Source organism: Echinops telfairi, unplaced genomic scaffold, assembly GCF_000313985.2.
Source record: "Echinops telfairi isolate 266 unplaced genomic scaffold, ASM31398v2 ScPeMD7_7424;HRSCAF=8462, whole genome shotgun sequence".
Taxonomy (NCBI): Eukaryota; Metazoa; Chordata; class Mammalia; order Afrosoricida; family Tenrecidae; genus Echinops; species Echinops telfairi.
Window position 1 is genome coordinate 13623648 of NW_022111324.1, and position 25807 is coordinate 13649454.

General features: G+C 41.4%; 1 protein-coding gene across 1 annotated transcript in view; it reads right to left on the reverse strand.

Annotated features, from left to right (window-relative positions):
* Nucleotides 1-714: 714 nt before the first annotated feature.
* TNFSF4 (TNF superfamily member 4) overlaps nt 715-25807 on the reverse strand; it is a 26729-nt gene continuing 1636 nt past the window's right edge. Inside the window, exons 2-3 of the mRNA XM_004706824.1 lie at nt 5068-5116; nt 715-1085 (exon numbers count right to left, since the gene is read on the reverse strand). Coding sequence (XP_004706881.1) covers nt 715-1085; nt 5068-5116 — 420 coding nt within the window. The remainder of the gene's footprint in view (nt 1086-5067; nt 5117-25807) is intronic.

A 25807-nucleotide genomic window follows, 5' to 3' on the forward strand; every position in this document is an offset into this window, starting at 1 on the left:
CTATGTCACTAATTAGCACCACTTCCCCGGTGGTTCTCTGAAGGGGGTTTCTAGTGAGAAGGCTTGGAGGGTGGGGCAGGACAGTAGTAAAGGGAAAACAAAAGAAAAGCAGAGCACACGCTATTCTTTAGACTGCTATCTTCATATAGTTCTCATAGCTGTTCACAAGTTGTTGGTTTTGTTTTTGTTTTTTTTGGGGGGGGGCATGGCTCTTCCATATGGGGAAGTAATTAGACACACTGCAAGCTGAGACGAATTACCCTGAAAGGCGGCGGTGGCTCCCCGGCGCTGGTCCGTGCCACATTTGGCAGATTCATAAGTCCCTTTCTTGTTCTTCATGGTGACCAGGTCAGATGCTGACTTTCAAGCGTATGGCGGTCAGGTATCTTTTCCAATAAAGTGTTTATTATACAATTTCTTGGCCAGTGAAAATAATGTGCCTTGAGGAAAAGATATCTGTTTTCTCCTTCTTGTAAAAGTGCCTAATGAATCCAGCAGTCATGAGGAGAATAGCTAGCTGATTTAGCAAGTATGAGGATAAATAAGGTTGATGGGCACACAAAGGAAATTTTAAATATCCCTGAGAAGAGGGGGTCATCTGCTTCTGTCACACCCATGTGGCCATGGGGGGTCCTCAGCTGGGGCATCTCCTCCACTTGAAAGGAAGATCAGTCTCCTCTGCTACCCCAGTTTGGCGTCATGCTGGTCCCTGGCTTAGGTGTGGCCTTCAGATCCTTTCTTGCCACAGAATTCACCTGGATTTTGATGAACAAGAATCAGTTCCCCACCATTCACCTTGATGTCATCGCCGGAGTTATTTTCAGCGGTCACATTCAAGTAGACTTTGTCCGTAAAAGCCAGATGGGCCACTGTAACAGCATCAATAGAACTGACTTTGGTCCGGGGAAGCAGGACATCCCGACTCTTTCTGTATGAAAGGCCAAGGCTCACTTCTTGGAGGAAGTGGCCCTTCAGAGAAATGAGATAAAACCCATCACACTTGATGTCGATGCCGTTGTCTTGCACCGTCATGTTTCCATAGTTGGTTGAGGGGACGAGGATGCAAACATTCTCCCTCTCACACTCTGGGGAGGGGAGGGTGCAATAGGAAGAAAAAGAGGGAAAAATATATTTATAAGTGCATCGTTAGGCAGAAATCTTCCAATAAGACTAATCAAGTGATCCCCAGAAGAGTGTAAAACAGAAGACAGCACTGCAGATACAGCCTGGGGAGAGTGGGAGAGTGGGAGAGTGGGAGGTCTGTCCAGACCACAGGGGTGCAAACTAAGAAAAAGAGGGAAAAGGAGAGAGAGAAGGAGAGCAAGAGGGAGAGAGAGAGAGGATGTCATCATGGCCCACCAAGCCCCAAGGATAACATCCCTGCTCGGAGCAGCCAATGCACAGAGAGGACCATAGGGCCGGCCCCACCAAGAGACATAACCTCCCCTCACTGACCCACAATGCTACAGGGTATAACACTGGAGACACTTTGAGGAATGTGTGCCTGGTCTCACACACACACACACACACACACACACACACACACACACACACACGGGCGAAGCAAAAAGGGAGTGCCACGGGGGAAAAAGGGGAGCAAAGGAAAGAAGTCCCCAAGGAATCCTGAAACGAGACTTCTGGCTCTGGGGACAGGACTTGGCACCTCATCAGACCTGATTGGAAAATATTCATAAGGGTCAGCAGACAAACCTGGGACTTGTTTTTTTCCTATAATATAAGATAGGCAGGATAAACAATCCCAAAGAGAAAACAAGGGATTGGAGGTTCCAGAGGGGACATGGGAGAGGAGGGGATGGGGAAGGGGTACATGGAGCCAACAAACTCAGGGATAAGGGAACAATAAGGAACATAGAATCACTTTTGAGAAGGGTGTAGAATGTCTGGTGGGGTTTGATCAAGTGCCATGTATCCAAGAGGAATTACTGAGAGCCAAATAGAGGGCAAGCATGATACTGAGACAGAAGGAAAGTGGAAGAAAATAGAGGAAAGAACTAGGAAACAAAAGCTATTTATAGAAGTAGAGTTATAGGCATGTATTTATGCAAATATATTAATTTATAATGATAGGGATATAGGTCAATGTACATATATTTATATGATAAGTATTAAGATAGCAGATGGACTTTGGGCCTCTATTCAAGACCTCCCTAAATACAAGAAAACCTTGTTCTAATAATCCGGCATTCTGTGATACTCATGTTCCTAACACTATCACTGAAGACAAAATGAGTACATAAGCAAATGTGGTGAAGAAAGTGGATGGTGCCCAGCTATCAAAAGATATAACATCTGTGGTCTTAAAGGCTTGACGTTAAACAAGCAACCATCTAGCATAGAAACAACAAAGCCCACATGGAAGAAGCGCACCAGCCTGTGTAATCATAAGGGGTCGACAGGGATCAAGAATCAGGTCTCAAAGGATTCAAAACAAGCAATTATATCAGTGCAAACAAGAGGGACCTGAGTGGAGACCCAAAGTCCATCTATAGACAATTGGGCATCCCCTTACAGAAGGGTCACAGCAAGGGATAATTCAGCAAGGGTGCATTGTAGCACCAATGAAACACACAACATTCCTCTAATTCTTGAATGCTTCCTCCCCACCACTATGATGACCCAGTTCTACCTAACAAATCCAGCTAGACTGGAATATGTACATTGGTACAGATAAGAGCTCTCAACACATGAAATCCAGGACAGATAAACCCCTCATGAACAATAGTGGGAGTAGCGATATCATGAGGGGAAGGGGCTGAGGGGGAAGGTGGAAAAAGGGGGAACTGATCACAAGGTAGGATATATAACCTCTCCCCCACCCCCACAGGAACTAATAATAGAAATATGGGTGAAGGAAGAGAGCAGATGCCATAAAATATGAAAATTAAAGTAATTTATAAATTATCAAGGGTTCATGAGGGTTGGGGAGGGTAGGTGAAAAAAGAAGAGTTGATACTGAGGGCTCAAGTAGAAAGAAGATGTTTTGGAAATGATGATGGCAATATATGTATAAGTGTGCTTGATATATTTGAATTATTGATAGTTGTAATATCTGTCAGAGCCTGCAATAAAATTATTAATAATAAAAAAGACTTATCAGTGAGATGAAAGTGATATTAAGAAGAAAGCAAGAGAGAACCATATTTCTGTACATAGGTTGAAGCCTGCTTTATGAATAACATGAAAGAAGAAGAAAAGTCGAGACTTCTTGTGGCCAAGGAAGTCTCAGGTGGGGCTATGATTTGAGAGCTAAGTGATTACAGGAGAATTCCTAGTTTTTTTTTTAAGCCAGGGTTGGCAACATCAGTGCTTCCCTCAGTGGGTGGACCATGGCAAAGAGTTGGTGTGTCTCTTGGCCCTGGGTCTGCGCACCACCTCTACTTAGAAGCTTGTATCAAAGCCATTGTTCTTATTTGAACTCTATCTTCCGTCCACTTGACCCTAGAATGAAACTCTTTCACATATTTTGGACCCTGGGTTTACAAACAATATGAGGCGGTCTTCAAAAGGTTCATGGGAAAATGGAATTAAAAGATAATGGAACTTTTTCACAATTTTTTGAAACTTCCACATGTTTTTCCTAGCCCTGTCTAGTTCAGCTGTGCATATCAGAAGGTCTGTGAACACAGGAGGAATTAAATAAAATGCAACTGGGAAGCTGAATGGTGCCAGCTAGTGAGTGAGTGTGTGTGTGTGTGTGTGTGTGTGTGTGTGTGTGTGTGTATGTCTTAGGTAATTTGGGAAGAGTCACTACAAGAGGAGAAAATAAAAAGGAGACAAAGTAATGAAGGTGATAGGTTTGATAGGCTTATGTGAGATCAATTCAATCTAAGTATAAGCCCCAAAGCCTAAATTTCTATATCAGTCTTGACATTATCCTGAATGTCTAAAAAGGTGCATCCTGGACTCTGCTTTGTGATGAGATTTCCCTTAGTGATGAGAAAAAGGAACTCCTCACTGCTGACTAGAATTTAGGAGTTCTTAATTTGTACCAGACCTTAAAGAAGACATACTTTGAATTAAAAATGCAGACCACTTATGGAGGGCAGGCTTAGAAGAACTTATTTAAAGATAAAAATGTACATGTGAAAACCACCAGTAGTTGTCATAGTATACCGTATATACTCGAGTACATACCAACCTGAATATAAGCTGAGGCACCCAATTTTACCACAAAAAAACTGGGGAAACTTATTGACTTGAGTATAAGCCTAGGGTGGGAGATGCAGCAGCTACTGGTAAATTTCAAAATAAAAATAGATACCAATAAAATTACATTAATTGAGGCATCAGTAGGTTAAATGTTTTTGAATATTTATTTTAAAGAAAAACAGTAAACTGGCACTGCATGTGGAAAAGAGGGTCAACAAAAAAAATATGGTATCAACAATAACTTTATAAGTACAAAAACCTTAGCTGCACCAGAGAATGGGTAAGTGGGGACCCTCACTCGAATATAAGCTGAGGAAGGCTTTTTCAGCATAAAAAATGTGCTGAACTCGGCTTAAACACGAGTATATACAGTAATTATAGATCTAAACAGTGAGTACGTAAAGTATCACCATTCCTTCTTATCTGGAGCCCCCACCGCCATGTTCACATGTATTTTGTTCCAAAATAGCACAGAATGATGTGTCCTATAGTCAGACAGATTTATAGAAAGTAGAATTATTTTTCTTACCTGAAAAGTGAGACTAATTCCTAACTTAAAATGTTCCTAGGAAAATTAAGTGAGTATATAAAGTAATTAGCACAGTTGCCAAACATACTTGGTGCCTAATTAATATCCTTTTTTACTTTATCCCTAATGAAAATAATAGGCGGGCTTCCACTGTTTCAGAATGCATTGCTCTGAAAGAAAGTAAGAGTTCAAGAGAAGAATCTTTTTAAAATATGAATTAATTAAGCTGAGACAATCTCCAACCAAAACAACAAACTCCCTGTCATCCAGCCAAGTCTGACGAGAACGGCCCCTGTGAGTTTCCAAGGCTATTATCCTTGACCGGTGTCGAAAGTTTCGTCTTCCTCCCGAACTTAGACAACACTTACTGGTAAATTGCACTCTGATACTGTGAATTGGAGGATACTTTGGTGGGACCTGAGGGAGAAAAAGGAAATATTGTTTAGAACAAATGAAGTTGCTAAGTCAGATCCAATGAAGTAGAAATGCAGTGACCTATAAAGAGAAATTCCCAAAGGGTTTTGCCTGAAACCAGAACTTAACAAAACACAACTTTTTCGATGAAGTTTATGCTCACATTTCCCAGCCACCCATCTTCCTTTCTAGAACTTGTCTTAGGTGTCAAGACCATTCTGCAACTTTATTCAAGCCTCGGGGCTCTGTCCTCAGTTCTGCCAGACAATATATTCTTTGGTAGAGTGCTTCTATTTGCTGAACCCCAATTCAGTGCCATCACTAGGGAAGTGCGAGAGGTGTCGACCACATGAGAGGACACTATCAGAGGAGGTGAAACCAAAATGACCATCTGTCACATTTGTATGCAATGTCTCACCACAAACTTATTATAACAACGAGAAAAGTTCTGTAAGCTCAGGTGCGTTAGTCTGGGTTGACTAGAGAAACAAATCCAGAGGCCCTCAGATGTGTACAAGAAAGAGCTTCATTAGAAGCGCAATTGAATATTGAGAAAACATCCCAGCCCAGTCCAGATCAAGCCCATAAATCCTATATTAGCCTTTATGTCCGATACCAATTTAAAAATTCCTCTTCAGACTCACAAAGCACATGCAATGACGCTGAATGCAGGAAGATCACGCCAGTGGGTGGAAAGTCGTGTGACTCCAGTGATGGTGTAAGCATCTCAGCACCGGCAGGGGTCTCCATGTGGCTCCTCTAGTTCCAGGGCTCTAGCATAGCTCCATGTGACTTGTCATCAAGAATACAAAGTTGTGAGTGCGTGTGTCCCACCTTCAGCGAGCTATTTACCTCCATAGCGCCTCCAAATGAGATCATCAAGCAGCGACCTGATTGACAGAATTACTCCACCCCTTCACTCTTAATAGTCTCAAGTTGGCACCAAATTATGGAACTACTACATCTGGTTACATGAATACCTACAAAGCTAAAACCCTCCATTAATGTACTTTGCAAACTTCTACTGCACTCCAGAGCTTTCAACATGATCCAATTAGAGTAGCACAGTGAATCACACGGTTTTGTCTCCTCATGATACAAGCACACGCAGTTGTTGGTGTTGCTGCCCATGCTTTTATAATCATTCATTCTGTACAATTTTCTAGTGTTTTGCCTATAATATTGGGGTCAGTAGTATTTGTGAGTAAGAAAAAGACGGGGCTTTCAACTCCTGCAAAGAGTTACAGTCTCGCAAATCCATGGGGCCAGCTCTACTGTCCTATAAGGTGCCAATGGGTTGGCATTTGACTTGACGGCAGTGAGTTTTTCTTGTTGTTGTTTTGGAATACTTATGAACTAATATCAAAAACTTTTTTGAGAAAGAAGTGATTAAGGTAAAAGAAGGAAGGAAAATGTAACTACTTCACTCAGTTACTAATAATACTGTAATTAATAATGGTGTATTAATAAACAAGGACTCCATTGGACCTATGGACCTGCGTTGGACTGGGCTGGGGCACTTTCTTGATGTAAAGTTGCTCCTTGGGACAAAGTTCTTTCTCGTACATTAAAAAGAAAAGAAAGAAGAAAGGACTTCAGGAAACAATTTTGGTGTTCCCTCTCTCACTGCCATCAAGTTGATACGGACCCATCGTGACCCTTTTGGATAGACTAGAACTGCCCCTGTGCGTTTCCAAGGTGAGACTGAACCTCGGGATGGCAATAGAAAGCCTCCTCCTTCTCCCACAAAGTGGCTTCAAAATTCTGACCTTACAGTGAGCAGCCCCAATGCACAGCCCACTATTAGTATTAGTATTCATATAATAAAATAATTATTACATTGTCACAATTTACAACATTATTATTTTATTTAAGTTTATAGTAAATACCACTAAGGATTCTGCATGACCTGCTAATGGAGGACGTCTCTCAGTGGGAGCAAATTCCAGAATCTTCTGGGTTGCTTTCTCATTTACTGTAACATATGAGTAAAGACGCCCTATTTTCAGGACACACTGGCAATAAAAACCAGTCCAGTCTTTTTCAAAGGCTGCACTTGGGCATGGCTCTTCTTAATGTGAGGTCTTTCCTTTCTCTTCAATGACGTGGGAAATCCAATGTGCATCAACGAACACTCAACATCAACATTAGAAGGTTTTTCTCTTTGTTTTCCTTCTAAGTTTCTTTCTCTTTTTTTAAATCATTTTATTGGGGACTCGTACAACTCTTAGCATAATCCATACATTCATCCATTGTCTCCAGCACATTTGTGCATATGTTGCCATCATCGTTTTCAAAGCATTTTCTTTCTACTTGAGCCCTTGATATCAGCTCCTCATTTTTCCCCTCCCTCTCCCCTCCCTCATGAACCCTTGATAATTTACAAATTATTATTATTTTTTCATGTCTTGCACTGTCCAATGTCTCCCCCCATCCCCCTTTAAGAGAAGCCCAGTAGATAAAAAATGCCTGTAGTCATGTGTTGGTTAAAATAGCAAAGAAGTTCAATATGGAGCAAACTCCAAAATATATTAAGTGAAAAAAGCAAAGGAAAAATCCAAATATTCCAAATTACGGGTTTTTTTTAAAAGACAATAATACTGTTATGAGCAATGAATGGATTTGAAAGAGCAAAGGTTCCCTCTGGAAATAGGAATTAGAACCTTGAGGTCAGAAGTGAAAGAGACTCTGTATTTTTTTTTATTTTTTTATTTTTGGATTTAAAAGTTATGAGCCACATATTTCTAGTATGTACCAAAAAAGGAGGAGGAGGAGGAGGAGGAGAAATAGGCGAAAGAGTGGTGGGAGGGGACAACAATAAAAATAAAATAATACCTATTGTTCTTGCCAAGACCGAAGTCCTTTCCCCAAGATTATTTTGGCAAGGTGTCCGGTTCAAGGTATGGTGAGGGATTTGTTTTCCTACCCTAAGGAGCGGCACCCTGCTTCCTACTCTCCGGACATTCTCATTAGTGCCCACAGCCAAGAGGATTCCACGAGGGACTGCCACAAAGATGAGGAAGCCCCTACTTCTCTGGGCTGTTCTTACCTGCTCTCTAGCAGGCTTCCGGAAGTGTAGTCGTGCAGACAGTTGAGATGACATGTTGACTGGAGTAGAAAAGGAAATCTTTGACTCTTTCCCATCAGTGAACCATTCATGTCAGGGGAATTACTGCTCTTTGAGTCTAAGGCAGTGTTCTGGAAAAAGTTCTTTTAGACGGTGTGTGACTCTACTACCATAATCCATTGAGGAAATAAATGGATTTATTTCCTTGTGGAAAAAGGGTCGGCAAGAACTGCTACCTTGTAGAAGTCAGGAGCAGCCTATTAGGTAGCATTAGAAATTCAGGGCTCAGCACCCAGCCAGTCAGGTTCTAATACCAAGTGGTCAGCTACTACACATAATAAACTGACTCAAACTCACCGCCATTCAGTCAATTCCAACTCACAGTGACTCGATAGGACCTCTGTGGGGTTCTGAGACTAACTTTACAAGAGTAGCAAGAGCATGTGGTGGTTTTGAACTGCCAATCCTGTGGATTGCAGCCAAATGCTGCAGCCAAATGCAGTCAAATGCACAACCACGGAGTCACCAGGGCTCCTACTACCAAACTCACTGCCATCAAGTCAATGGTAACTCAGACAACAGGGCAGAACCGCCCTTGTGATTTATGAGTTACTGAGACTATAACTGTTTACAGTAATAGAAAGCTTCCTCTTTCGACTGAGTGGCTAGTGGTTTTGAACTGCTGACCTTGCAGATTGTAGCCCAATGCATAACCACTGTGCCACCAGGGCTCCTTCACTATGCATTACAGTCAAGTTAAATAACATAGCTAGGTATCAATTTTCTTACCTGTAAAAATTACTAGAAAATCTCAAGCATGCCTTTCAGCATTAGCTTTCCATGATTTATATTTCATAAGATGCACCTCTCAACCACTTGTGTGTCAGTCTGTCCTAATGTGGTGATTTGTATACTACTATAACTCTGGAAGTTACTACTATAACTCTGGAAGTTATAATACTGGTCATTCAAATACAAGCAGGGTCACTCATGATAGACAAGTCTCAGCAGAGCTCCTAGACTAAGACACACTAGGAAGAAAGGTCTGTTGATCTTCCAGTTAACCAGTGAAATCTTATTTAACCAGTGAAATCAATTAACCAATGAAAACCTTATGGACCACAGCACAATGATGGCAGTCGTAGGGCTGGAAGATGAGCCTCTACCCATTACACAATAGATGCAACAATGGATTTGAACATCAATTATCTTCAACATAGCACATGACTAGGCAACATTCTGTTTGTTAGCCATGAGGTTACCAATAGTCAGAACCAACTCACCAGCAACAAAAAAATCGCAACTTCGAATTAACCTCAGTAAAGAGAAATGCAGGAACCTTCTTTACCCCCTAATTTACTTAACCCTCCATGATCCGCAAGTCCTTGAGACTTTAGATTGCTTAATAAGAATCTCCCAAAAGCCTTTTGCGAAGGATCTCAAAAAAGTTCCTGGAAAAAAAAAAAGTTTCCCAACTTCATGAAGTGCCCTGGTGAGAGAGTGGTGCCGTGACTAAGCCGACATCCTCCGAGACAAACTTGCTGAGAGGCTGAGAGGAAAGGCACACGTGACTTCCCCTTGGATTGGTCTACTGGTACCCCCAGACTCAAGCTTCCCAGTTCCTTTTCCTGAACGTCACCCAAGGATAGGGATTTGCAGATTTTAGACATTTCTCACTAGCATTAATTCAGTCAACACTAGGTCATGCTGTTTAGTTTTTTTTTAAAAAGATATTCCTTCCTCTTCATCCCCTTGTCCTTCCACCAGTTCTTCCTTCATCCTCCATGTCTGCTTACCTCATCCTGAATAACCATTGCCTGCAAATACCTGCACAGGGTCCGATGTCCAACATCCTTTCCTTTGGAGAGAGAGCCTGATATCCCAAACCAAACTCACTACCATTGAGTCAGTACTGACTCATGGGAACCTTAAAGGACAGGGTAGAACCACCCAGGTGCGTTTCTGAGACTGCAATTCTTTTCGAGAGTAAAGCCCCACCTTCTCCGATGGAGGACCCAGTAGTTTCTTTAGAACTGTTGACTTTTCGGTTAGCAATCGAAAGCATTACCACTACACCACTGGCACTCCTAGAACATAGGTTGGGGGGGAAAAAAACAAAAACCAACATAGGCTTTGGAGTATGATTCAGTTCAAACCCTGACTTTTCTGGTTTTGTGAATTTGGAAATGTTTTATACTGTTCCTGGACTTCAGCTCTCTTATCTGTGGAAATAAGGCATCATACTATCATTGGAATCTCCCAGGATATGACTATGGAGTATAAAGAAGATAACATATGTGAAAGCACCCATCTTGTCAGGCACATGGAAAGCATCCAAAACTGCTTATACCGCCTTTGTTCTCTGCACCAAAAATCTGTTGATCATATTCCCACTTCCTTCCAGACCTAAAGAAAATTGCTAATTTTTTATTTCTGTACTCCCATTGGATGTATTTTAATAGGTTAATTTTTAATATGTCTGATGGCATTTACTACCTACTGTTTCATAATACAGGTATTGGACATGTGTTCTTAGCGTCCACCAGACTGCTTACTCAGCTATGTGATCCTGGGGAAGTTACATTACTTCGCTAATCCAGTTTCCTCATTGAAAACTGCAGATAGCAAAAATCTCTATTTCTAAGGCTAATTGAGAGGGTGGAATTAGATAATGTATGCTACTTTTCTGTACCCAGTCTGAAGAACTGTAAGGAGTTGATTAGTGTCAGCTTTTATTCTTATATGCACATGGAAGACAATAGCTATAGCACATCCATAGTGTATTCTATGAAACAATATATACTACCACCCATCTGTTATTCTGTCTTACTGGGTTGATTTGTTGAAAATTTTGCCCATGAAGTTTGGAATATTAGTTAGGTCACCCATGGTGATTTGTTTTAACCAAGTTTCCAGGCTAAGACTGACTCGGAAAAATAATCTGTTGACAAGATGATATCTTATTCTATTACACATGTGGTCACGATCATGGATGGATTTGTGTCCCTCAGAAATGTGTATCCACTTGACCAGGTCATGGTTTGCAAAAGCTATGGTTGTAATTTTGTAATCAGATATAATTAGTTTATGTGTTATAAATTCTCATCTTGGCCGGTGGTTAATGATGCAGGATTAGGTTATGGTAAAGAAGATTAGGTTTTGTTTGCAATGTTCAAGAGGCAGGATACAATCTGAAGGATTAGATTGTATCTTGAAGCTATGAAAGAGATTAAACAAATGAACAGGGATCAAAGGACCTGGATACCAGCAAGAGAGAAGACCAGCAGTGCAGTGTGTCCTTTGGGTCCAGGACTCCTTAACTGAGAACCTCCTTGACCCAGGAGAATGTTGATGCCGAGACACATGGGAAACTCCAAGTAATACCAGGCCCATAAATGTGGAAAGGAGACAAGGACCTTCCCCCAGCACCAACAGTCAGGGTGGGGGGGGGAGGGTTGCGGAAGGCTTCTCTTAGGGTGGTGCCTGAATTTGGACTTCTGGTATTCTAAATTGTGAGACAGTAAATGTCTGTTTGTTAAAGCTACATACTTGTGCTAATTTTGTTCTAATAGCACTAGATAACTAAAACGCTCTTCATGAATAAGAGCCTATATGACAGCAAGGAATAACAGCATTGTGGCACTTCCGTAATCTCCTGTCAACTTGAAAAGGGGTGGAGTCAATCAGGTCCAAGCATGATGTCCTCATTTTGGAGGAGCAAACGGAAATAAGTAGCTCACTGCAAGCCAGATACATGCTCCTTCCCTGTGAGACATTGCTGTTGACAAGCCACATGGAGCTACGCTGATGCAGCCAGAGCCTTGGAGCTGGAGGAGCCACATGGAGACTCATGCCAGCACTGAGATGCTTCCACCACCACTGGATCCATAAGACTTTCCACCCACTGGCCGGTGATCTTCCTGCATTCAGTACCATTGCATGTGTTGCATGAGTCTGAAGAGGGAATTATAGACTGGTATTGGGCTAATATCAGATTTATGGACTTAATCTAGAGTGGGCTTGGGTGTTTTCTCAATATACAATTGCTCTTTTATATAAAGTTCTTTCTTTATACACATGAGTAACTATGAATTTGTTTCTCTAGTCAATCCGGACTAACACAGGCATTATGTAAATTTTATATCTTTATTGAAATAAGAAATGGGTTGAGGGGTGAGGGGAAGAAAAGACTGCCAAAATATCAGCTCTCTGGGTGAGGTAGTTAGTTTATTGTGCCAACCTGGCTGATAAACACATGTGGGATTAATTGAAGGGCGGGGAGATAAATGGATCAGCTAGCCTTGCCTTTCTTGTCTCTTGCTCTTCAATCATCAGACCAGTGTGCGGCTGCCTTGCATGTTCTGTGCCTCGATTTGCAAGCTACACTACCTGTGAGACACCTAACCCCTAGACTGTGTTGCTGTAATTTGAGGTTCCTTCAAGACCTGCTTCGCCACACAATTGGAATTTACATCTCTTGAGCTGGGGACTGTCAGACCCTGTCATCTGGCTGACTGTTGGTGACCTGCCTTGCTGTTTGCTGCCTGTGCTGGGATAGCCTGAATTGCTCTACAGAGGACTACCTGGCGGCCCTCAAAACTTGAAGGACTGCCAGTGTCTCACAACTGAATCATGGGAATGAGTTGCACTGAGCCATTTGTACTGCTTTATAATTTAACTGTTAATTTCTTGTGTTATATATATATCTATCTGTATAAATATATATATAAAATTATTAGCAATCTGGTTTTGTCTCTGTAGAGAACCCTAACACACTGGGTCTGTATAGTCCTGAAGAATAATACAAGCGAATCTGAGCTTCATGATAAAGTTTACCAGAATACTACACACACACACACACACACACACACACACACACACACACATAAACACATCTTCTGTACATAAGGAAAAGGAAAATCCCAAGGTCTTCACAAAATACTGAGATAAAACTGATAACAATCGGCGAGGGCTTCCATGTGAGAACAAGCTATAAAATTAAGCGTCTTCAATCTGGAAAGTCAGAAGGGTCCACACCATTCTCAAAGGTGAAATTTAAGTTCTTCTCATAAGTCTCCACACCTGAGGTTTGATAAAAAGCATAGAAGTGGATAGAAGAATCTTCTAGTTGAATCTTAGATCTTGCAAATTAGAATATGAGGCCAACAGAAGTGTAGAGAGTTGATTCTTGTTTTCCAGTTCATATCACTAAAGTAAATTTTTATTCTCCCAGTACAAATCTGGACCGAGGGGAAACTGCACTACCACTGCACTCCTTGTGTCCCCTTCAATGCCAACGGTGGGGGCGTGACAAAGCGCACCGTGATCTCATGATGACCCCACAGGAAGAAGCACAGGGAAAGTCAGAGTCCACGCCTCCTTTCTCCAATAAGGGGCTGTCATGCAAGAAGCCAAGAAGAAGAGGAAACAACTAAATACCCGTTAGGTACTTCATATATCAGTAGATGTGAGTTACATCTAACAGGAACTGATGATGCCGTGGGAAGATCTACCAGCTTAATCACTCTCAAGTTCTAAAGTACAGTAGAATCTCTTTGGAAGTGTAAAAAAGAAAAAGTTCAGACGGCTGACTTATTTCCATAATCCAAAAGATCTGCATGGATCCAGGAATCTGCATTTTTATAGGTACACAAAGTTCAATGATTGAAAATCACTTCAATACATTTCCAGAAAGTTTGAATCCATGACCTGTGCCCGCTGTGTCCAAGCTGGCACTCAGGACGTGTTTGCTCTATTCAGTAGTTTGGTTGGCTGAAGCATCAACCATTACCGAGTATCTGCTGCTATGGTGGGAATTATTCCACTTGACTCTGGGATCGCAAAGAAAGAGAACCCACAATTCTTCTTTTTGACAGAGACAGTGTCTTTGGAAAATAACAAATGATAAATATCCATAGGCAAAATGTCATAAAGTTCCAGAGTGGAGCAACCTTTGTTGATTATATCTCCTAAGAACAATTCACCAGAGAAATATTTAGAATTAAGCTGTGAAAGAGAGACAAGACCCAAATAAACAAGAGAAAACATAATTAAGCTGAAGGAAAAATCTAGAAATGGGAAACATCTGGAAATCTTTTTCTTAATATGCTCAAGGAAAAGAATAAAAACGTATTGAACACTTAAAATATTCCATGTACTTAGCTAAGTCCTTTCAAATTTGTTACCTCATTTGCTGCTCAAATTAACCCCTGAATAAGGAGTAGTAATTAAACACATTTTCCAGAAAGAGAAAGAAGAAACAATATTAAGAACCTGCTTTGAGAAATCAAATTCTCAATGACATTTTTCAATGTTGGACAAACTGGAACATCAGAGAACAGAGCAAAGGCTACTGCTCTGAGATATTCTTTAACATAAAATTGAACCTGTCGCTTGAGATCACCTTCTAATGAAATAGAAGAGCGGCACCCATAATAAAGGATATGATCTGGAAGAACAATGCTCTTCTTAAAAACCATCAGTGTGAGACCAAAAGGTGAATTGTGCCTTGAAAATGAAGATAGCATGACAAAGTCAGTGAACCAAGAGAGTTGGATAGGAACAAACTGAGCATAATTAATAAGAATGCTAACATGCTGCTAAATCTAACTAAATCACTGAACAATTTGTATGAAAATTGTCCAAGTGGACTCTAACTTGTTCAGGGAGCTGGGTTTGCTGACCCATGGAGCTTTAGCCTTTGGCTTGAGGCTTACAGCTGAGTGGTATGTTCCTTTGGACATTCATGTGCACCCCGGAAAAACTTTGTCACATGTCCTGTTAAACAACTCAACCTTGAGCATCTCTCACGGGCATTCCAACTTGTTAACTTCCTTAATTAATCCTGTAATCATGAATTTTGTCTGATTTTGCACAACCATTGCAGTGGATAGTAGAACGCAGGGAGGTAAAATAGAGAACATTAATTAAGACAATACAATTTAGAGAACATTCATTAAAACAGCACAAGTGAGCCAAACAATGCCTTGTCATGATCCATAAGGTTTTCATGGGTTAATTGTCAGAAATAATCAAGCCTTTCTTCCTAGTCTGGAAACTCTGCTAAAATCATGGGTGATCTTGCTGATATATGAAATATTGGTGGCATAGGTATAGCGTCACAGCAACACACAAGCCACTACAATACTGCAAACTGACAGGTCATGCCAACTCTCCTATACAGCTTTCTCATTACCTTTTCTATTTCATGGATGTTTACTGTTGGAAGAATAAATGAAGAAGAACCTAAAAATTCATCTTGTCTGTAGATTACATACTACAAAGTCCTTTAAAAACACATTTATATAGTTTAGCTTTGGGCTGAACCTTCTTGCCTGTAACCTGAGATGGCAATAATACTGGTAGAAAATTTTTTTCAAATATTATGGTGCAAAACAAATATATCAAAGTAAAAAAATGATAGTATGTGTGATAGTTTAGTATTGCGTCACCTTGACTGGGCTGATTCTCAATGGTTTGACAGCTAATACCTAGTAACCCCCTATGACTGGATCTAACACAATGTAATCCTAGTCAATCAGTTACAAGTCTCCATAATGAGATAAGATTAGGGTGAGATGCAGCATCTTTACTCAGGTCACAGCCCTGATGCAGGTCATTGCCTCGGGGGTGTGATCTGCTTCCAATATAAGTTGTAGGAAACGGGTTTGCTTTTTCGTGAGTGTGGATTTGCACCTGACTTTCTTGAGCCAACAGTTTGCCATAATGCCTGGCAATCGTGGGAGTTGCCAGTCACCTGTCCTCTGACCTGTTGACCGTGGATTTGTCATCTCTGCAGCCACAAGCTTGTGGTCTTCCTGTCAATCAACACTACCCCTAGCTACTCAGGTCAAGAGAAGTCTCCAGTCAAAAATTGGACCTACAGATTTGGAGTCTGCCTGGACTTGGACTTGCCTGCTTCCACAACTGCTCTATTTTCTTGATATAATTTTATTTCTGTAGATATGAGGTGTTACCACCACCACCCCAAAAAATGGAAAAAAACTTCACAGGGTGGAGTTTTCATAGTATACATTTTCCCCCATAAGTGAGCATTGAGCAACTTGCTCTGAGTTAGTGCACCCAGTGGTGTCACCTGGGAAGATTATCCCTTGTCACAGTGAATTAGGAGGAAATGATACTCATGAAGTCTGAAAACAGGAAGTGGGTTCTACAACAATTATGTAGCCCTTGTCCTTCCTCACTTGATACAAAACTACAACGTCAAGGCCTCGAGTTGAGGTTGAGGGTGAAGGTAGGGAGTGAGTCAGAAAAAGATGGTGAAGAAAGGGAATTGTGATGGGGATTACCCAATTCACCACAAGCCTCCACTGGGATGTGGCCTCTCCTCACTCCTCTCCCCCACTTTGGGCTTCATATCAATCCAAAGAGACGGTGAAGATACATTTTATGAGCTCCCAGCATGTGTTTCAAGGGACCTCTGAAAAGGAAGATGGAATTTTCCACACTTACCCACTACAGTTGGCAAAGAATATGAGGCGGGACCCTCCGAAAAACTGGAATTATGCTGGGCAGAGTGGAGCTTTCATGGTACCCATTTTTCCTACTATGCAAGCATCCAGCAACTTGCTCTGAGTTAGTGCACCCAGTGGCATTGCCTGGGAAGTATCTCTCTGGTCACAGTGAATTTTTTCATAAAAGCAGTTTTGCTCAAACCTCGTTTTTTGTGATGACTGATTTAAGAGAACAGTGTGTGGCTGTGAAATTTTGTTTCCTGCTCAGGAAAAATGCCACAGAAAATGTTGTGATGTTGAACACTGCTCACAAGGACAGTACTATGGGAAAAACTCAAATGTACACGTGGTTTTCTCCAAAAAGGTAAAATGTCAATTGATGACAAACCTCGTTCTGGACGTCTGTCAACTTCCCGAATGGATGAAAATGTCAACTCATAGTGCATTTGGAGTTCATTCCACTAGGTCAGACTGTTAATCAAGCTTTCTATTTAGAGGTGCTGAAAAGAATGCATAACAGTTTGTGACCCAAAAAAGGCCTGATTTGTGGCAGAAAGGGGACTGTTTTGCCACCATGACAACGCATCTGCTCACGCAGCCATCTCAGTATGCCAGTTGTGGGCATAAAACAGCATGCCTCTCTTGTCCCATGCACCTTACTCACCTGACCTCGCTCCATGAGACTTCTTTTGGTTTCCTTGAAAGCAGAGGGATATGAAAGGCCAGTGATTTGACAATATAGAGGTGGTGAGTTAAAAATTAAGGGAGGTACTATCAGCCATCCAAACAGATGAGTTTAAAAAATGTTTACAAGAATGGAATAGCAGTGATAGGTTGTAAAAAAAGAAAAAGATTAAATAATAGCTTTGGAAAAAATCCATTTGTGGGGGCCACCCCAGCATATGTCTATTTACTCATAGTGTGTCCTACTTGGAAACAACCCACCACCCCCCATCAGAAAAGCATAGGCCTCCTGTTTTCATCTCAAGCTACACTGTTGTGTTTATCTGTGTCACTCCCACAGGTAGGACCTCTGGGAGGGCAAGGAAGACCATGATGATCTTGCTCATCATTGTTCTCTCAACACCTGACAGATAACTCGTGCACCATATAAATTGTTGGATAACGGAATGAATAAACATGAAGTATAATGAAACTGGAAGCCTCCTCAGAGATTGCATATCCTGATCCCCTTATTATTTACTAAAAGAAAAATAAGGCTCAGATAGAACCAGTGCCAGAACCCAGATCTCCTTCCATTTCTCTGCAAGCATCACACCAGCAGTGCTCTGCTTTATAAAAATGGCTATCGTACTGCTATCGTACTGTTATCAGAGTATCGTTGATTACGTTATTGATGTTTGTGTTAAATGAACTCAAATGCTTTTTTAAAAAAGAGTCTTACATATAAATCTTGCCTTGAATTTTCGTCAAACGTAACCAGTGTCAGAAAAGACCTTTTAAAAACAGCCTACCAACACCTTTAAAGCTCAGGGTCATTACATCAAGGCCAAGTGCAATGAAGAGAAAGAACCTGGCCTGGAATTTAGATCTGGTCTTGATTGCTATTCCTGGCCATTCTCTCCAGAACGAGGCAAGTCCCTACACCTTGAACTTCTTCATTTGTAAAATTGCACACAAGCTCTGCCTTAACTTCCTCCAAGGTTGTAGTAAGTGACGGAGGACAGAAGGGAAAATGTTGCAAAAATGAGAAACTGTTATTGCAGTAACACCTACAGTCATATCGTGTAACCTACCCCACCCTCCGCACCCTTCCATTCTGCACAAAGAGCTTTACTACCCAGAGACCAAATATTTAGTTGTCATTGCACCAGTGAGTTTACAGAGGTCCAGATTAACACCCTGAGAGGATTAGGGAGCTGAAAACATTAAGCACCCAACATGAAAGTAATTTACATGTATTTAAAATTACTTAACTTAGGAAATTTTTAGAAATGATGATGGCAACATATGTACAAATATGCTTGGTACAATTGACATATGGAATGTAATAAAAGCTGTAAGAGCCCCCAATAAAATGATTTTTTTAAATATTACTTAACTGTAAGATAGGTGTTTATATATCTTATTTTATAACCCAATGAGCTATCTCTTGATGACTATTTCGATAATTCTTTTTCATTTTTGGTACTATTAATTTTGATTTTCATCAGTTTGATTGTGGTTCCCTGGTGCTCTCGGCTCTGGCCTTAGCTACCTGCAGGAGAGCCCCGTCCTGCACCTATCGTACTTTGACTCTTTGTACCCCAGAGTGCCCCAACTGTGCAATGTACTAATGAAAGGTTGAGTGTCTCTATCTTTCTGTCCATCACGATGTCTTTCTATAAGTAGCATGGGCATGTTATCCAAGCTAGACAGATAGTATCAAATTAATAGACGACTTAAGCTCTGCTTTAAAGAACCCTGGTGGTACTGTGGTTATGAGTTTTCAGCAGTTTGAATCCTCCAGTCACTCCACGACAAGTGACAGTCTGCTTTCTGGTAGAGAACAGCTTTAGAAGCCCCATGGGGAAGTTCTGCTCTATCCTATACAGCTGCTATGGGTCTGAATGGATCAACAGTGATGGGTTGTGAACATGCTGAAGAATGAGAAGTCTACAGAAAAAAATTAAAAAGAAGCAGAAGAAAAAAACTGTCAAACCATCCCAGTCACATGCCCAGCATTTCTCACCGTATGAAACAGGGCCCACCAGAAAACATGCCCCTCTTAAATGTAATATTTAGCCCTATTTGATAGCCAAGTAACTCACTTGACAACGGGTGAAGTGCACCCATGTGAAGAAAGAGACAGCTAGGTCAGATGTTCTCGGTGTGCAGTTTTGGAAATCTGAGCCACTTTCTAGACACAATCCAAACAGCAGAGCCTGAGCTTAATATGCTTCACAACCTCATCTTGTGTCTCTCTTATTCCTTTCTTCATTTGTGCAATTATGAACTCTTCATTAGAAATTCATGTTTACAATATGATAACTCTTCCAAAATTATTGAGGCTGTTTGTTTGCTTGTCTATTTGTTTGTCTATTGCTGTTTCTATGGAGTTTTTTAGGTTTTTTTTTTAATGAGAATTTACTAAGAACAATAGTAGGGAAATCAAGGTCTTGATTACATGCATGTAATCAAGATGTCTTTTCTGAGATTTGAGTACTGGTATATGTGGGTGTGTATACTAAAAAGTAAACAATGGTAGTGTATTATGGGGGTGTGCTGATAATTAATAATGAGTTTCCTAGCCTTTATAAAGCTCTGTAGTACACCAACCAAATAATATATAAAGAAAGGGGATTACCCCCACTTCCATCTTCAGTTTCAGAAATGATTAAACTGGGATTGGAGGAATGCCAGGGAAACTCAAAGTCAGGACAAGACCAGAACCCTTTGATTCCTGGTGCGGTGCACCTTCTTCTATGCATCAGGAACACCCACAAAGTTTGAGGAGATCGCCTTCTTCCTTTTCATATAAGCCAGTGCCTTAAAACCTTCTTTCAAAAGATGCAGACACCAAAAGTGGGCAACGATAAACAAGATGCACAAAGCATAGTTTGGTAGGAGGTGAGTTTCATCCCAAATTCTACCTCATGTTTCATCCATTAAAAGAAACTGATGTTGAGTCCGTTGCCCTCAGAGAAATGCTGTAAGACAGAGTAGAGCAGTCCCATGGGCTTGCAAGGCTGCACGCTTTACAGAAGCAGACCACCACTTCTTTCTCCCACCAGGGGCTGATGGGTTCAAACCACTGACCTTTAGGTTAGCAGCAGAGCACTTACCACAGTGCCACTGGGGCTCTCATTGCATCTGTGACTGTGGGAAAATAACCTTTCTGTTTTGTAGCTCCAGTTTTTTGTTTTACTCACTAGATTAAAAAAATGGGAATGAGGGGGAGGGCCGGGTGGAGACCCAAAGCCCATCAGTAGTCACTTGGATACCTCCTGTCAGAATGGCCACAAGGAAGAGACGAGCCAGTCAGGGTTCAGTATAGCACCGATGAACCACACAACCCTCCTCTAGATCTTTAATGCATCCTCCCCACCCCCAACACCATTACCATGACCCTAATTCTGCCTTACAAATCTGGCTAGACCGGACATATATACTGGTACAGATAAGAGCTCATAATACAGGGAATCCAGAACACATAAACCCCTCAGGACCAATAAGGGGAGCAGCAGTACTAGGAGGGTAAGCATGGGGTAGGGGGAGGGGAAGGAAGAGGGAACCAATCACAGTGATTGTTGTATGGCCCCCATCCCAGGGGGATAGACAGCAGAAAAGTGGGTGAAATGAGACAACAGTCAGTGTAAGACATGGGGGGGGGAAAGGAATAACATAACTTATCAAGTGGGCATGAGGGAGGGGAGGTGGGAAAGGGAGGTGGGGAAATGAGGCGCTCATGCCAGGGGCTCAAGTAGAAAGAACATGTTTCTACAAAGATGATGACAACATATGTACATCATGTTTGCCAAAATGGATATATGTGTGGATTGTGATAAGAGTTGTAAGAGCCTCCAATAAAAGAAAAAGAAAAAACATTGTACATGGCTCCTCTAAACCAAAGAATGTCTGGAATATTGACTTTCATTTTACATGAAGTGGGGAAAAAGCTCTGAGTTCACTAAGGGTGAAAGACACAAAAACAATTACTCTTAAAAGAAACAGAATTTGGAAAGACCAGATTCCAAGGCTGGGCCTGCTCAGTGCTGGAAGTTACAGGCTGGGGTTGGGAAGAGAGATACCCAAATCCAGACCAAACCAGTCCCTGTCAAGCCAATGCCCATCATGGCCGATCCACGCTGGGCAGAGAACAGCTGTGCCCCATCGGGTTGTCAAGGCTACGGCCTTTTCAAAGCAGATTGCCAGGCCTCTATGAAAGTGCCTGTGGGTGTGTCCAAACTACCAACCTACTGGTTCAGCAGATGAGCACTTAATATAGAGATTATAGTCCTAGGTCGATACCTAAAGCCTTTCTACTGGATTCTCAGTTCTCCTCCACTCAGGTCTGTATATGGAACTGTGTGTGATATTTCCCAGATAATCCCCATCATATTAATCCACTTTACCTCTATGCATCAAAATTTAGTGGCAGCAGGTTTGGGGGTGGGGGTGGGGTTAGTATTATGTGGTAGGCTGCTAACTGCAAGGTCAGGACTTTGAAACCACCAGCCACTCAGTGTGAGAAAGCTGAGGCTTTCTACCCCCATAAAAAGTTACAGTATCAGAAACCCACATGGGGCAGTTCTAGCCTGTCCCATAGTGTCGCTATGAATTGGAATCAACTGTGTGGCAATACGTTTAGGGTTTGGGGGGAGTCTTATGAGTACTTAAGAGGAGCTCTGGTGGTGTAGCAGTTACACATTGGGCTGCCAACAGCAAGACCAGCAGCTTGAGACCATGAGCCACTCCAAGGGAGAAAGATGGAGTTAGAGTCTCTGAGAACCACAGGACAGTTCTACCTGGTCCTTTAGGGTCATTGTGAGTCAGAATTAACTTGATTACAGTGAATTTCAGTTTTGATAAATACTTAAGGAGAGCCCTGGTGGCAATGTTGGGTAAAGATTGGACTGTGAACCACAAGGTTGGCAGTTCAAACATTTTAGCCACTCCTTAGGAGAAAGCTGAAGCCATCTGCCCTCATTAAGATTCACATCCTTCAAAACTATATAGAGCTGCTTTGTGTTAAAATGGGCTTGCCATCAATGGGCTTTGGGAGCTTTGATGATAAGTAATGATTTAGTCATTACGTGGTCAGAACACATGTTCAGAATTCCCATTTAGAAAATATTTACTGTAGAAGTAGGAAACAATATTAGCTATTCCTACTCCCATTCCCACTTTTATATTGATCACCCTTTTGTATGTTAATGAGCATTTGGCTTCCGGAGAATTTCTTTCCATCTTAAATCTGAGCATGAAAGAGTCCAAAAAAAGGGGAACACAAAAGAATACGCGCTCTTTAAAAGCAGAATAATGGTTAGTTTTACTACGGTGCCCCCTAGTGACATATGAAAGTAGTTTCACTTTCTGGATTTGCCAACATAGGTAGATAGCACAATAACAGAAGCAAAATTTAGAGAACCAACACTTTCAGTCATTTCCTTATACACGTATTTTTATTTTTGTATAGAACGGAATGAAGTATGCTCTCTTAACATGACATACAAGACCCTTTGTGACCCGCCCGCGCCCCCTCCACACACACACACACACACACACACACACACACACACAGACCCCTAGGTTTTCAGCCGCTTCAACTACTTTCCCCCATGAGCACTCTACTCTGTTTGAACAGCCTGCTGTTCCCTAGAAAGACTTCTCCCAACTCACTCTGATCTCTGTCTATTTCAAAACCTTCTAGCCATCCTTCTAATATCAAATCAGCACTGCCTCCTCCACCCAGTTTTTCCTGACTCTCCAAAGGCAGGCCGCCTGTTCTCCTCCCATCTTCTCATTGCACCTTGGACATGTCTCTTCATGTTTGCTCCATTTCTGGCCTCATTCTGAAATTTGACTGTGAGTCCAAAGAGTCCCGAAACTTTCTGCCATGCACGTTGTGTCTCTAGGACCTCAAAGAGTCTCTAGCACAAGTTACCAACACTCAACGGACTGATTTTGAGAAAGCATACTTTCGATTGATAATGGAAAGAATGCCAGTGTAGGAGTCAGGAGTTTCTAGTAACTGACTGGCAAGTGACGATGAGCGATTCACTTGCCCTCTTGGATCTGGTTTCCTAGTCTGTAAATAGTCTATGATTCAGGACCTCTCTAAACATCCAACAACGCTACACGTTTTCATTACTACCGTCTTAAAGAGCCTCAGAACACTTTGTGAGAAATCAGTCCAACACTTGAGGGATTTCATTTTAATCACCAGAGGTTTGCTTATGAAGCATACCTTCAAGAGTGCTTGAAACGATTATTTGCATGTTTGTCATTAAAAAAAAGAATTTCTTAAAAGCAGATTATTTAAAGAGGCAATTAAATTGAACAACTAATCTGAGACAAGATTTGTTAAGCAAACTCTTTTTCCTTTTCCTAACCAATACCTAAAAAAGTCCTAGTGATAGTCTGAAACTTCAGCAACAATATGTGAATTCTAATTCTGGCTGTTATTAACATAGAACTGATTAACTCACTTTCTAGATCCTTCTATTTCTGTTCTGGGAACAGCAGTAAAGAGGCATAAAAATGTATGTATTCATATAACAGTATCATAAGCTGAAGAATTGTCGCCAAAAGTACTCTACAAAGATGCTTCCAAAAGTTCATGGAAAAGTTTGAGTCTCTTTTAATTCCATTTCCCACAAAACTTTTGAAGCCCCCTCAAGTAAAGTACTATAATAAGGTGACAAAGATCTTAAAAAACCCAGATTCAAAGGCCCACAAAAGGCTCACAGAAATAATTTACATACTGCATTTTCTTACAAGTCAGCCTCTTGTTTTAAATTACAGCCAGTGTGTATATGTGTGTGTGTGTGTGTGTGTGTGAGAGAGAGAGAGAGAGACAAGCACAATGTTCATACAGTATACACTGTTTCTGATAAACCAGAATAACTGATTTCATAATTTGTATCATGAATATTCTTCTAGGGTACTTGACTTTTCCCCTCTTTCTAAGCAAAGTATATTGTCAAGCCAGAGTAGAGTATTTGCATATGTACATAATATATAAATTAAGTATATATATACATATATCATTTCTTCTAGTTCCTGCTTAAGATACAGAAAAATCTATAGGCTTAGACATAAAAAATCTACTGAACTGTTACTTATGTTTTGTTTTTTTTAATTCCTCAAGTCCTCATGGACACACAAGTCTACCGAACTCTTTATAGTTCTTTTTTCTCTCAAATCCTGTACTCAGTCTACATATATAAAAATCCCACCCTTACTGGTTATGAAGCTGGAAAAAGATTTAATAAATCACCGGACCCAAACATTTCGTGCTAACAGCTGAGCAAAGACGAGGCCTAAAGAGGGGAGTGAATGAATTATATGAAGGTAAGTCTATCTTTTTCTTCTTCCTTTTCTAGCATCTCCACAAAAAAAAAGTTCTGTTTTCATATATCTAAATAAAACTTAACCCAGTGGTAAGAAACAAAAAAATCAACCTGGTAAAAGGAAGACTGACTGCTACCTGCAATTAAATAGCTTTATCTGCATTTGTATGGAGACATGCAGGCAGACAATTACTTTTTGTAAGACTGAAATAAAATGTAAGACTAAAGGAGAGAAACCTGATTACCCTCCAAACCTGTCTTCTACAATAGAAGGGATTGGGAGCCCGAGCGTTTGAACTCTACTGATACTTGTCTTGACTTATGTCATAAAAATGAAGGTTTGATCTGTATCACCACCAGGTCTCAACTGAAAATTCCCAGCAATCTTGCAGGGGGTTTTGAAAGGGCTACCTACCAATCTGTGGCCCCTTTTCAACAGACACTGTAACACCCTTCTCACACCCACACACATGCACATGCGCCGGCCCTATTTGATGAGGTCCCAGGGAACATGGACACAACCAGTGTCGGATACTCTACCCTATACAGTATTTGATATTATAAGAGATTAAATATTGTGTATCCTACAACACTGCAGGGGCTGGAGATGTATGCATTAGCCAAAACAGTGGGCTAGAAATGAGGGGAAAGTCAAGCTCGCTCGCTCTCTTTCTCTCTCTGACTCTCTAATTAATGTCAGGTGAAGAATTTCAACTATCCGAGCAGAAACATTTCTTTATCCCCAGTGTACGAAAACAAATTCCTTCAGCAAGCAGCTTCCAACTCTTCCTGGGAACCTGCGCCGACTGGGGAATACGTACTCACTAGCGCTCCCCGCTCCTGCTCAGAGACTTGCCAGAAAGGAGAGTGCAATGGTTAGCCTTCAGTGGCCCCAACTGCCCTTCGTGGTCCCAGTCCACGGTGTAAGAAGGTGTTCGGCAACGCGGTGGTTATACAGTGGGTGGGGCTGGGGCTGGGGACCTGCCTTGAAGCTCTCAGACCTAGTGGATGCACGCAGCAGGTGTTTATTTATTTCAGTTACTGTGTTTATTTTCTTCTTGGAAGAGCCTAGTTCCCGTCTCTGCCTGGAGCATCCTGCCACGGACACATCACGGCCACCCTTCCATACTCCCCGCCC